Source organism: Olea europaea, unplaced genomic scaffold, assembly GCF_002742605.1.
Source record: "Olea europaea var. sylvestris unplaced genomic scaffold, O_europaea_v1 scaffold599, whole genome shotgun sequence".
Classification (NCBI taxonomy): domain Eukaryota; kingdom Viridiplantae; phylum Streptophyta; class Magnoliopsida; order Lamiales; family Oleaceae; genus Olea; species Olea europaea.
This window is the reverse complement of record NW_019264334.1, coordinates 166196-180769: the sequence shown is the minus strand read 5'-3', so window position 1 is coordinate 180769 and position 14574 is coordinate 166196. Positions and strand designations below refer to the sequence as shown.

At 32.5% G+C, this 14574-nt stretch overlaps 2 protein-coding genes across 2 annotated transcripts; both read right to left on the bottom strand.

Moving 5' to 3' along the window:
* Positions 1 to 381: 381 nt before the first annotated feature.
* LOC111389493 (WD repeat-containing protein 76) lies at positions 382 to 5163 on the bottom strand. The gene is made up of 5 exons (XM_023014408.1): positions 4950 to 5163; positions 3965 to 4607; positions 2412 to 2818; positions 1775 to 1873; positions 382 to 795 (listed from the first exon to the last, which is right to left on the bottom strand). The coding sequence occupies exons 1-5, from the start codon at positions 5078 to 5080 to the stop codon at positions 585 to 587; spliced, it is 1491 nt and encodes a 496-aa protein (XP_022870176.1). The 5' UTR covers positions 5081 to 5163; the 3' UTR covers positions 382 to 584.
* Positions 5164 to 6775: 1612 nt separating this feature from the next.
* On the bottom strand, positions 6776 to 10148 carry LOC111389506 (beta-glucosidase-like). The gene is made up of 12 exons (XM_023014429.1): positions 9960 to 10148; positions 9742 to 9811; positions 9596 to 9654; positions 9405 to 9480; positions 9203 to 9280; positions 8990 to 9077; positions 8341 to 8644; positions 8127 to 8242; positions 7422 to 7642; positions 7312 to 7343; positions 6995 to 7097; positions 6776 to 6873 (listed from the first exon to the last, which is right to left on the bottom strand). The coding sequence occupies exons 1-12, from the start codon at positions 10107 to 10109 to the stop codon at positions 6776 to 6778; spliced, it is 1395 nt and encodes a 464-aa protein (XP_022870197.1). The 5' UTR covers positions 10110 to 10148.
* Between the last annotated feature and the right edge of the window lie 4426 nt (positions 10149 to 14574).

Sequence of the window (14574 nt, the reverse complement as noted above, 5' to 3'; positions counted from 1 at the left end):
AAATAAATAGTTAGATAAAATATAATTATCGATTATCATGAATATATAAATTAATTAAGTTACACAGGTCAAAAATTGAAAATAAAATAATAGCAGGTGAATTCATATGTCCAATACATTCATCCTGTAAATTCATACAAATAAACACTTTAAGATAATTAGTAGATTAATACGTACATTCGAATTTGATATCGAATTGATACAATTTAATCTAAATCTTATTTCTCGTGAGATGATACTCTTTCTCACTAAACTATTTGCCAACAATTTCAAACGTTTGCAAAATTTCACCAAACATTTGTCCCATTGTGTTATAAAAAGAATCAACATATCATTTAAATTGTATTTGATCTATTAATGACATATGTATAAATTGGTTGATTGAAAGAAAAAAACCAACTTTTGGGTAATCATAATAAACTAAATAAACCATCCAATGCAAAATGCCTGCCTGCCTACAAAGAAAGTAACAGGAAACAGCTCAGTAAGATAGATCCTTTTAAAGTTTCATAATGTACACTGCAACACATTGATACAAAAGATAAAACGCTAATATGCTTTCATACCACTCTCTCTCTCTCTCATCATAAACTCCAAATATAAACCTGACCTCCACTTGTAGCCCCTGCAAGCATTCCAACCTTGCATGGATGTGCATCAAACCGGCATGGAATAGCTGATATGAGCTCACTTCGTAAAGTAGACACAATTTTCTTTCCAGCCACAGATATAATATCAACTCCTCTTTTCATATTACCGATGAAGACATATGAATCGTCCCAACCCCATTTACCTCTGTTTCCTCAAGCACAGACCACAAGTTTTGTTAATGGTTAATCCTCAATATCAAAGAATACAGCATGCCGCATAAATATTTTTTTTTTTTAGTCATTTGGCAGCGACATAGAACAACTACACATGCATGCACCTACTCAAATGAAGAAACAACAATTATGGAAGCATAAGAAGAATATGCAGTCTCCAACCAATGCTGGATCACATCCAGAATTTCATTATGCATTGGCGGGAAGTAGGAGAAAAAGTTAAAAAAAGGTTGTTGATGAAGATTTCGACATAATAAACAACAGAGAGAACGTTCCACTCAAGTATGGCTCCTTCAAGTTAGCAGTATAATTTAGCATGGATTTTATCATGTGCCAACCATAAAAGCTAGCACTTCGTGGGAAAAGCTAAAACTAATAATCTGAAATATATAATGTAAGTAATGGTTTCACATTTACTGCACCAACAGTTCTGAATATAACATTCTTTCCCACAAAAAGATCAGCACAATGTCAGTGTCACTATAATCAAAATATAAGCAACAGGATTGGGCACCATATTAGCAGAGGGAGAGCTGAAAACATAAGATGCAACTTGCCCTAGATCATATAAATCATTTATAAGGCGCTTATGTGATAAGTAGTTGATATCCTTCAAATGGCAACAAAAAATAAGATATAAAAATCTCAAAATGTATCTGATGTATGTGATTATTTCACATTATCCACATCAGTATTATTCTCCTATATGAAAATAATTGCTGCATAAATCTTGCATAAACATCAACCAAATAGCAAGAAAACCAAAAACCAAACAGTTCCCAACTTAGCTTTTGTTTCACAAAACGAATGTAGTGTTGCAAGGATATACTAAGAACGAATGTAGAACCTTTACTTGCGAAAGGAACTACACAAACAGCAGCGCATCAAGAATTGTGCTTATGTAAAAGCTAAGTAGATACATAACTCTTTGTCTAGGGGATAAATCATACCTGAAAGTGGAAATCCACCTGCCTGTCTGGTTATCATGGTATACCATAGATGTGTCCTCATAATTTTCCCCAGTTGATAAAGCAATTCTGTCGTCGACACTGCACAAAGAAAAATAACAAAAATTCGGATCCTTTAAACAGCTGGTCAAAGGAAAAGAAATAAATTGATAAAGCAAATTTCTCTGACATGAACAAAGATGCCTCAGACCAGATCAATGTTTTTAACTTGATGTAGAGCAATTGATGACATCTATTCTTATAGCTTACCCACTTGTAAAAACTGCAGGTTCCACTAGAAATGGTAAGAACCCCACTAGTTACCTTTTATGGATCTACAGAGCATAAGCGTATGATTTTTTGGTCTATATGAAGATAGTGTATTAAAAACCATTTCATTGCATCTTGTGCACAGATCAATATCGGGACATGTAGAACCTTTAAGATCAAAGTAACTAAAAATGATTTCAATAATTTGACCACTACAAGAAAATTAAATTTCATTACTTTTAGCATCTGAAAGATGAAGAAACAATCTTCAAGGAAGAAAATAAGCACTTTATCTGCAAAACTGAGATGCTAACTTTTTAAAACACAACCAAGGAAAAGAAAAGAGCAATGAAGTATTAAAATTCCAAACCTTGTTGTCGCCAGAAATCTTCCCGAAGGTGAAAAATAAGCAGAATGCACAGCTCTTTTATGGCAAACAGTGCTCAAGGACTTCGGCTTATCTGCATTCATGTGTCTCAAATCCCAGATGCAAGCAGTTCCATCTGTGGAACTTGTAGCCAAGATATTACTGTTTTCTGAATTGAAGTCTATTGTATTGATCCTATTATCGTGCAAATTCCACGATGACAAAGATTTTCCTGCTTTCAAATCCCACATATTGATTCCTCCATACCCCTCACTAAAATATAAGGATTTTGTATCATGCGGACTTTGAGATATAGAGTATACTGAATGCTCACTGGAGTATATCAAATCAAACACCTCTTTCTCCACATCCATCAACCTGATAAACCCATCGTAGCAAGAACTGAACATCTGCATACATTATATTCACATGCCCAACTCAGTGCACCTCCCAATATATGTAACATGTATTACATAAATATACCATGATACTCAATAACTGTATGGTTCCGAATTTTGTCACGAGTGCCTCAGATACTGATACATTATAAGTACAGTGTCAGAATCATTGTGAAAGATTAATCCAGAGACGCGATGTCCTAGGTGAAGCACCCGGCATCCAGGACTATCCACACTAAATATTTGGTTCTTAACAACAAAAATGTTTTTTCTTTTTTAAGTACAAGGAAAGAACATTTTTGACCTAAATTTTATTCCTTTAAATTCTTAAGACAGAAACTTCAAAATAACACCATTTTGTGAAGACCTATCTCAATAATATCATTTCGATTTAAGCATATGTTCCCACAAAGAACTCCAAGCTTGAATCTGTGCGTATTGAGTTCAGAAAAATAATTGGAATTCTACATGACACTGATTGCACGAGTTAATTGTTCCAATGGTTATTGAACTTAGGTCCATGTCTTTAATTGGTCATTGAAACTTAAAATGTCGAGTTTTGATCACTGAATTTAGGTCCATATCTTCGATTGTTCACCGAAATTTAAAATATCAAATTTTGACCATTGAATTTTGAAAAATATTGTACATTACTCATTGAATTTTGAAAAATGTTATACATTACTTATTGTAAACTCGATATTTTTCAAAGTTCAACAGTTATACTAGCGAGTAACGTAAGGCATATATCAAAATTCAGTGGTCAAAACTCGATATTTTAAATTTCAGTAAGCAATCTAAAACATAGAATTAAGTTCAGTGAGCAATCAAAGACATTGAATTCAATGACCAAAACTCGACATTTTGAACTTCAGTAATCAATCAAAGACATGGACCTAAATTCAGTAACCATTGGAACAATTAACTCCTGATTGCATTGAAGTTTAACTTTCTTCTAATTCCTATACAAAACCATATTCCTTGCAAACAAACACAATAGAAACTTTAGTACCTTACAGAATAAGCAATATTGTCCTACATACGCTTCCACATTTCTAGCCAAATTAAAAACTAATGAAGTTAAACAGCATTATAATACTTTCAATACCATATACTTCGAGATAATAATCCATAAGCTAGAAAAAAATGCATCCTTACCTTAGACATGGCAAATGGATCGATGACAATCCCAGAAATTGGTCCTGAATGGGGGCAATACATATAAATCCCATTACCATCATCATTTTCTATGTCTACATTCCAGAACCCGATATTTCCAAATTTGTTCCCCACAGCAACCATTGTTACATCAGCAGTAGGAAAAAACCGCACATCCATAATTCTCCCTGGAACCACCCGAGCTATATTCTTGGGCTCCAACTTCAGTGCCTCCACTTTCACTGAACCACTCGCCATTTTTCTCACTTTTGGTGCCTCAAAATCCTCGTTTTTCTCCACACCCTTAACTAAATCACAAGGAAACTTGTTATTCTCACTCAACTGAAATTTCTTAGAAAATCCTGAAATAGTTTGGATAAGCTTCTGATCCAAGGCATCATCACTAGTGTATGCATCTCTCATCGCAAGGGGCCCTGGTGCTCGAGGGGATACTTTCTTTACAGGAGAGAAATTCAATTTCAAGATTTTACTAACTCGAGTTTCATCGTAATCATCTTTGAGCCCACAGGCAGAGATTGCATCTGGTGGCACCCCACGGGTCCTGAGAGACCGACGTAGGACCACCGGAGTTTCAGGCTTCAAATTCTTTGTTGGACTCTTTTTGTATGATTTACTTTCGGTTCTGCCATAACATTTCACATATTTCAATTGTAAATAACAAATAGACAAATGAACCAGCAACCTTTCGAGTAATATCTATTGTTTATGTGCATACACATTTTACAGACACAAATACCAAAATTCTATGTGATTACACGCTTGTTCGAAACAGGCATAAAGAATAAGACATGTTTACATATATAATTCTAACAAAATGAAATCTGTTATCCATAGTTTTTCATGCAACCCCAATTAAAATGGCCATATGCAACATATAAACGGAAATAAATTAACACAAAACCACCCAAAAACCACACATCCGTATGAATATATACGCTTGTACTACAAACACGTAACGAAAGACCTTTGACGCTTATTGACGGTGGAGAGATCGTTGATTCTGGATTGAATCTTGAGGGCGGCAAGCATTTCATCATTCCGTTTAATGTTTTCCAATCTTTTGCGCTCGTATTCGGTGATTTCATGGTCCGCCATGATTTCTTCTTACTCTGGCAAAATTAGCCTTTGAAAGATAATTCTGAACTTTCTGGTGGACAGAATTTGGGACTCGATATACGCCAACTGGCGTCAAATTAGGGCGCGGGAACGAGAATTGGCGGGAAAGTAAAGTAATTGATTACGTGGCATGTTTCTAGGCGATTCTTATTTTGAAATGGGCCTGTCCGTTTCTTTGTAAATATTGGGCTACACGATCAAGTTATTGTCTACAGTCCCAGTTAATTGGATCCGAACCCAACCGAAATAAGGAAGTTAACTGTTCCAATGATCACTGAGTTTAGATCCATGTCTTTGATGGATCACTGAAATTTAAAATATCGAATTTCGATCACTTAATTTAGGTTAATATTTTCGATTGCTCACTAAATTTAGGTCCTTGTCTTAAATTGCTCACTGAAATTTAAAATTTCGAGTTTTGACCATTATATTTTAGAATATGTCGTACGTTACTCACTAGTATAACTGTTGAATTTTGAAAAATATCGAGTTTATCCATTTTAAATTTGGTCAAAATCAACTTCTTTGATCAACTAACGGTCAAATGGATTATTTTCATTCATTTGGACCTCTGCTGCACATTTCTGAATAGTTAGGACCTTCGTTGACATAAATTAAAGATTAGAGTAAAATCTGCAAAATTTGAAAAAGTTAGGGACAGTTGCAATTTTCCCTTTTATTTGCTACTGAAACCTCATCGCCAACAACCATTGCGTAGTCAACAACCCAATAAACAAATGAATCCCCTAGCAAACGTACACCATGTTGCCTGCTTCCACCAGCACCATCCCTCCCGAAAAACAAGCCACCACCAACCACCTGCAAGCCGCTGCTTCCACCACCATTTGATCATAAACTAGCTCACCTCGAAACAATAAACTAAAAAACCATTAATCATGGATTAACTCACCTCAAAATTGAATATGAACAAGATTTAAAAATAATAAATTGTAGAATCAATTAGAATTTTATAGCAATTTGTAATGTGTGACGAACTGAATCGATATTATATCTTGAAAATATTTTCTTTTCATAAAGACTTGGTCAGGTATTTCAATTTATTTTTTTTATTTATGTTTTATATGTTGGATGAAATTGTTGAACGACGAGGGTTGATTTTTGTGTGTGGATTTATGGAATAACTAAATTTCTCAATTTTCTCCGATTGTTATTTCTAGTGGGTTGTGATTGGTGTGAATTAATTTTAGTAAGAAAATACCGTGTTTCAATTCTGAGAAATATGTTGTACTTTTCGGGAGAGAAGGCCATATATGGTATAATATTTCCAAGTTAAGTTCACAATTAAGCGCATTAGTAATTGAAGTTGATGAAATTAAAGTCCACAATTAATTAGTATTTCTCAGTGAAGTTTTCAATAGTTCATATGGACCAATACGTGTCCGATCTTCATTTGACATAATAATTAGCACTAACATACCATTTATTGAATACAAAGAGTAGAAAGTTACAACTTGGCTTTCTAAGACAACAACAAAAGGAAATCGAAGGAAAACACATGCATACATGCATGAATTATTAAACACAACAATTCAAATGAAACACCGCACTAATAATTTTATGTTTATCTGCTTCTTAGCCTTTTCACAGAAGCATTTTCTCCTCCTTTTTCTTGAGCTTGTATCTTCAACAAATTAGGCTTCTTGTCTAATAAATTCATAAACCATATAGCAGAGATTTTCGATACGTAATCCTCTTCTCATCAAATCGAGCTTCAGAAACTGTTAGTGCTATATTGTTTACTTCATCGACCCCTAAACAAGTTAAGTCATCAAATAAATTTCAATAAAAAAAGGTAAATATTACAAAACAATTCTTATGTTACTATAGCCAAAAAAAAAAAAAAAAAGGCTAATAAATATGCTATGTATTTACCATTCTCAGTAATATAAATGATGGGATTGTTATATTTTGCCTTTATATAGACTAACAACTTGTAAATCCCAATTGGAACAACGTACAACCAATCTGAACCGGCCTGACATAAACAAAAAAAATGATAATATTCTATGAGCATCAGAAATAAAACTATAGTAATTTAATCCATTTTGACAATAATGACACAATAATCCACTTCCATAAATTGTTTAAATTGCTTTATCTCATATGAAAATAAGTTATAAGAAAAATCATTAAAATAATATAATTTATTTTCCTTTTCTTTCTAAGAAAAACCAAGTTAAAAAGTATACCTGTGGACCAATAGGTATCCCATCACGTTCACCTATGAATCGTTGAGGGAGTAAGCATTATGTGGCAAGCTTAATTTATAACTATACTTGAAAATGTTTGATATACTTACCTGATAATGTAACCTGTTGATCAGTTTCATAACTTGGTTGAGCACCAGGCGACGGAGGTGGTGCATTACTAGCATAATTAGCAGTGTAATAATTTATGCCTAGAAAGTCATAGGATCCTTTCACCAACTTAGCTTCTTTTGGTTTAAATTGGGGAAGACGTGTGCCCACATTTTGCCTCATGCTTGGTGGATAATCACCAGTTACTATCGGTGCTACAAACCTGAAAGAGAGGAAGGGTTTGAGGCCACAAAATTTTGATTAAGAAATTATTTTACATTACGACTTAAATTCTACACAATTAATAACATTTCGAAAAAAATGAGACATATCTTATATAATACATAAGTGCCAAAAATAAATTAGTGAAGAAGAAGCATGTATTTAAATCTAAAGTATAAATTTGGCTATAAATTTACTCTTAAGAAATCATAGCGATTAAAGATAAAAGTATAATCCTGTGAAAGTTGGTTTTTGAGAATGAAGAAAAAATTCAAAATCGTATGTAGAACATCGATAGGGATTGGTCAATTTGGGAGAAAACACCACAAATTTTATTCAATATTCAAAAATAACAAAAAGAAAACAATCACTTGAACTTAAATAGGGAAAATCTAGGAAATAAAAGCCTAACCCAAACAACAAAATAAGATAGGTAATAGGCAAAGGCCACGACGTGAACAAATTAAGTATAGCTACTTAATTACCATCCCAACATAAAATCTAAGGCCCTTGAAGCAGCCTCTATATCGTCTTTGGTGTCAGTAAGTGGCTCAAACCACTGTGTAACATTTGTCATTCCTATCTTGCCTCCTTGGTGTGCCTGCACAAATGCGGTTGTATAACATATATATTACAAAATCTCAGAAATGTGTATAAAGTTTTTTGCCCGACGTTAAATATGTGTGTGGAAAATATTACCTGATATCTTTGTCTGTATATATCAACTGTTGCTGCGTGACAAAGGATCAGATGATGTGCCACAATATATGGCTCTGTACCTGGATCTCCAGCTGTAGAAATAGATCGAGCTCCTCGTCTATATCTATGACGAGGAACAGATGTACTTACAGGCTCCGATGTAGTTGCACCTCGAGCAGGTGGAAAAGTGCCCAACACGTATCCTTGAACGGTATAGGACCATGGCTCATTCAATGTGACCCAATGTTTCACTCGATTACCAAATTCCCAAAAGCAAAGCTCAGCAAACTCACAAAAGTCTTTCCTGTTTATCGAAAAAGAACGTATATCTATATGGTTCACATTGTTATATATATAATGCGCAAGAACTTGACTAGACTTCCTTTGAAAGATTATACTACTTGTACATAAAAATTGTACATAAGTAATTACATAAAATGATGTGGATGGAAAGGATTGGAAGAAAAAGTTGACAAGTGTTTTAAACTGGTAAATAATGGAGTGACGTATGGTATTATGTAATCTATTATGTAAAGCTTGATGTACTTGTAGCAAAGTCGTCTTTTGAATTTGCTTTGATTTCATATAAATATGCTTTTGCAAATACCCAAAGAGAAAGTGTTTTGAAATGCAAGATTCAATTACTTACACGATTCGACGCTTTAAAAAGCCACCATATTGATCTTCCAAACATTGTGGAGTATCCCAGTGGAAGATAGTTGCACATGGCTCAATACCTACAGAAAAGTAAATAGAAGATTCCAAAATATAAGATTTTTATCTTTTCAAAAAAAAAAAAAAAAACCAATTATCAATTGTTAGAAAGAACATAAAGAAACAATTGTATACGAGTCTAGTTAACCTTCGGCCAAGAGCAAATCTATAAGATCGTTATAGTACTTTATTCCGTCTCTACTTATTCCAGCGGATAATCTTCCTCCTAAAATGCCAATAAAGGAAAACAAAATCAAACAAAACTTCATCAAATTTTGTTTTGACAAAATGATCCACAAAGTAATTCATATTTTTCATGCTTTCTATCTCTCTCACACATACACATATACCTGGCAGTACTCTAGTCCACGAAATTGAAAATCTATAAGAACTTAAGCCCACTTTCTTTAACAAAGCTACATCTTCCTGCAACATAATGAAAAATGAGTAGAAATTATTCCACTAAGACACTACTATTATATCTCAGTTGTCTACAAATGTTCCACAAATCTATGCTACAACAATGAAGGAAATGAATTACCTTCCACAAATTATATTGATCAATAGCCACACACCCATTACTTCCATTATCAATATAACCTGCCACTCAAATAAACACACTCAGCAATTCACATGTAACAAGCACAAATACATGTACAAACACAACTGTTGGGTATGCATAAATACCTGGTGTTCTCTGTGTGAAGATATCCCAGTTGCTAAAGCCTTTACCACCTGTGGCCCAAGCACCTTCAACCTTTAATACAGCAAATAAAAGAAACCAATCAATATTATATTTCAAGAAATTTAAAAAATATCAATATAAATTCTTTATGACATTTAAATGAATTTGTCTATGTGCATGAGCATGATAACATGTGGGATATTTTGTTTGCGAACATTACCTGATAAGCAGATGCTCCAGAACCAAAGATAAAATCTGAAGGGAAATCGGAGCGCTTGATCTTCATCTGGGTAAATTTGCTTGCATCAGCACCAAAGGGATAATCCTGTTCATCGGCGCCATCATTCATCCAGCTGCTTTGGCTATCCATGTATACTACAAAATGTAATTTGACGTATTGTAACTTGAATGCTTTGAGAGTTGTTTAGAGTATATGCAATAAGTAATTACATCACATATTTATAGGGGATTATGGGTGCATCACCCGACGCATTAATTTCTTGTTAATTAATTAAGGTCATGATGGAGTGAGATAGTCTCAGTTTTACTGGCAGCTGTAATATGAGGGTTCGATTCCTGAGATATGAAATCGGATTCTTTGTGGGCACCAGTGTACGGGCAAGCTTTTGTTTCCTAACCTGTTGGGGCACATCTCACGATTTATCTCTCTAACGATGCTTCAGAGGTAGGACGATGGGGACCCTCAAAATTGGAGTTCAACCATTTTTAGTTTTCTTATTGTAGGGTGCGAACTTAGGTCCATTTTTTATATTTTATTATTCTGCACTTCTTTCAAGGGGGCCTAAGAGATTTTCTCCAAATTTGTCTTGCCTAATGCGTATGATTAACATTTTAAATGGATTATATGGAAAAACGATTTGAATTAATGTTCTAAAAATTTAATTCACAATTTTATTTTACAAATATTTTTTTTAAAGAAAGTTGCTTATATCTTTGTGACTTTTAAATTCAAGAAAATAGCTTCAAGAAAGTTATTGGTGCGCCTGGCTCGTCACAAAAACATATTTTTTTATAACAAAATTGTTTTTTATTTAACAAAATAGTTAAAAAAAAATAACATTCTGTCTACCCTTTGTATTAAATTTATAAAATTATTTTCATATTTTAATTTTGAAAAACAAAAGTTGCTCGTGTTTTCATCTTTTTCTTTTTTCATTTTTCCATTTCTCTGTTATTGCTTATTTTAATTCAAACTTCTTCATCTTTTTTTCTTTTATCTTCATCTTCAAACCTTTTCTTTTTCTTTATTGCTTATTATAATTAAAATTAAGGGCATAGTGGTCCTTTATGATAAATTTGACCATGTAACGGTCAAAATAATAATTCAGTCGATAAGGACTTCGTACACATACGTTTAAAATATTAAGGTTCTGGGATGCAAGAGATAAAAAATTCAAGACTCTAATATCACAAAATTGAAAGGTTCAAGATCCCAAGTAAAATTTTCCTAAAATATAATATTATGACAACGTCATTCAAATTTTTTTTCTTTATTAGTGTCTTATAGATTAAACTTAAAAATTACAACATTGGGTACTAAAAAGGTGATAAATTTAATAATTGTCTCGTTAAATTATATAATTTAAGATATTGATTGTGTGAGGTGGTATTCCCTTTGCCTTTGAAAATGATATTAATTGAAAATTGGGAATAATTTAATTATGTGATTGAAAACAAAGACTCGTATCGACTCTAGCGAAGGAAGCAATTTTATAAAAGTAGTCAAGTAATTGCACACAATTTATGAAAATTAACGACATTAATTAGTTCAAATCTTACAAGTGTGATTAACAGTGATATTAAGAATAGGGCGAAAGAACTAATTATTAATTTGCTTATTAGGAATTCATAAAAGTTTGGGACGATTTTAATTTTGCGAGTTAAATTTAAACTTTAATAAGATATAAAGTAAGTTTACTTATTGATGATTTCGTCATAATAATAATTTTACATACCACAAAGGGGAGTGTTGTTTTGTATTGATTGGTGTGCTTTGTTCACAGTTAGTGCCATGTTATATTATGAGGGTAATTTGAATTTTTGTTACTTTTAACAGTAGCGTTACGAGACTTGGATAGGATATGAGTTCGACTAACAAAATTTAAGGCCGATATAACATTTTTGATCTAGCTATATCTATATAATCAAGGACCGAGCTGTGTGCATGCACAACATGACACACAGCTCAGTTCACAGCACCCTCACATTGAGAGGAGGTGAGCCAATAAAAAAAGGCATGGGACCCATAATGCAATGAGGGTACTATACAAACAACTTCATCCTATGATCAATTATTTATATCGGTAATGCTACCGGTACATCGGGGGGCACCGAAGCGTGTACCTAATGGACACGCAGCGACCCCCCATTGGAGGAAGCGCATGTGGGACAGGCGCTTCCTCCAACCGGGGGTCGCCGCGTGTCCATTAGGTACACGCTTCGGTACCCCCGGATGTACCACAAGTTTAATTCTATTTATATTTGTTAAAGAACTCCGAAATCAAAGCCCTAAAAATGGTCGGCTTCTCTCTAAAATTATTCTATTTAATTTTTTTACAACAAGTGTGATTAATGATTAACTCAATCAAAATTGAGCAGTAAAAAGTGTGATTAATGATTAAGGGCCCGTTTGGTAGTGATTTTAAAAATTAATTTTTTGACTATTAGGAAGAAAAGTGGAGGCCAAAATAACGGTTGAAATAATGAAATAACGGTCAAAAAATTAATTTTTGGGATGAAAAATTACTGTCAAATGAGGCCTAACTCATTAAATTGTATAATTTTTAGGCCTTGTTTGAGCCCCATTAATTTGAAGAAAAGTTTTATGGAATAGTAATTAATGGAGAATATATGGTTAAAAAAGAAGGAAATTTTTTTTATTTGCTTGTAATATTATTTTAATGAAAATTTGTGGTTAAAAATGAGTACGGTAAAGAAAATGATGGGAAATAATGTAAAATAAATGATGACAAACATGGCTTGATTGGGGAAGGTGGTTTGCCTTTGAAAATGATATCAATTAAAAATTGGAAATAAATAAAATTACACGATTGATTTGAGATAGGTATGTTAGATAATAAATTTAAAATAAGAGATCTTATACGATAATATTTTATAATTTATCATTACTGATTTGAGATAGATATGTTAGATAATATTTTTCCCATAGATGAAGTCCTTCCCAAATCTGGGATTATCTTTTTGTTTTTCCCACAATTTTCTCTTAAGATTCCTCCTCGAGAACACAAGGACTGTGTATTCACGTGCAAAGATTTTGTGTCCAGGGGCGGACCCAGCAGTTTTGGGTTGTGGGGTCAAAAGTTTAATATATCGTATCTTTTGTTATGATCGATCATTTCTTACACCATTAAAAAGTGAAAAATTAGGTCATGAATGCTTAAAAATGATATTAAAAATGCAATATTTCGTTTTTCATTTAGTATGTATTAAAGAAAACGAGTTAAAACAACCATTTTTTGAATGGAAAAAAAAAACCCAAAAATTTTGTGGGGGTCATCTGACCCCACATGACCCCATGTGGGTCCGCCTCTGTTTGTGTCATTTAACTTAATTTAAAATAGGAGAATCCCACATGCATAAATCACGTGCTGTATTAAAATAAAATAAAATAGTTATCATATTATTAGGAGATTCTTTTTGTCGAACTTAAATAACTCTTTGTATTGTAGTCTTTTGCATATACAATTACGAGATAATTATTTTAATAAATAAATTGAATTTATATTATTTGTACATGATGAAAACGTTAGTTTAGATTGATAATTGTAAAATTAGATAGGACGATATACCAAAAATTCACTTTTTTTTTCATGTATTGTTTATTTTTATCTAGCTTACTATATAAAACATACTATGTAAGTTTTTAAATAAGTAAAAAATAATTTTTCAGCAACTTTTTAGATCTAAATATTTGCATAACTTTTAATCAAACATACCTTTAAAATACAATGAAATTCTTTGTGATAGTATTTGTCTCTATGCCCTTGATTGCGAAAATTTAAAGAATAATGTTATTTGCAGTCGCTCATTGCGGCAGTCGCCCTATGTGGCATATACATGGCAGGTGATTATTTGATACATTAATGAATAAAAAAACTACCACATTAATACATCAAATAATCATCTGTCATGCGTATGTCACGTATGACAACTACCGCAGTGAGCGATTGCGAATAACATTACTCAAATTTAAAACGTCAAATGAAATGACTTATTCAGAAATCAAAAGAAAATGGAATAAATATATTTCCCATCTTTTCGTGTTGTGCGCACCGACAGTCACACATGGAGTAGCCAGTTAAGGTCACGCTAGTTCCAAGAATAATAATCTGCCCAAAATTTTATCCTGTTTTGTGTCTTCGATCCATTAATATCGGAGGCATTTGCAAAAATATTCAATTTTATTTATGTCAATTTAAAAATATCTACTTTTGATAATCTTTAAAAAATGATCAAATTTAATACCAAATTCTCTATTTTATCCTTAACGAAAGAATAAATAATTTCATATTGTACATGTCAAATCACAATTAATGCTAGACACAGAAATATCAATAACAATATTTAAAGTATAGAGAAATATCATGTTCTCTTTTATTTTTTTAAAAACTAAAATCCTAAATACGTTGCTATTTTAACCCAAAGTATTTTCTAGTGAGCTGCCGATAATGATGCATTTAGCGTTGATATGACTAATTTGTTTCTACAGCTTAAGAATAATTATTCACTTAATTTTTTTGAAAAAAATAAAAAAATAAATAAATAAATAAATAAATATATATATATATATATAT

What these genes read in the sequence shown, in the direction of transcription:
- LOC111389493 (XM_023014408.1), bottom strand. Translation starts at nt 5,080, where the DNA reads ATGGCGGACCATGAAATCACCGAATACGAGCGCAAAAGATTGGAAAAC. An exon ending in ACCGTCAATAAGCGTCAAAG is followed by an intron (nt 4,608 to 4,949) that starts GTCTTTCGTTAC and finishes ATGTTATGGCAG; the next exon opens with AACCGAAAGTAAATCATACA. An exon ending in ATCCATTTGCCATGTCTAAG is followed by an intron (nt 2,819 to 3,964) that starts GTAAGGATGCAT and finishes TAATGTATGCAG; the next exon opens with ATGTTCAGTTCTTGCTACGA.
- LOC111389506 (XM_023014429.1), bottom strand. Translation starts at nt 10,109, where the DNA reads ATGGATAGCCAAAGCAGCTGGATGAATGATGGCGCCGATGAACAGGAT. An exon ending in AGATTTGCTCTTGGCCGAAG is followed by an intron (nt 9,078 to 9,202) that starts GTTAACTAGACT and finishes ACTTTTCTGTAG; the next exon opens with GTATTGAGCCATGTGCAACT. An exon ending in CATTTATATTACTGAGAATG is followed by an intron (nt 6,874 to 6,994) that starts GTAAATACATAG and finishes TAACTTGTTTAG; the next exon opens with GGGTCGATGAAGTAAACAAT.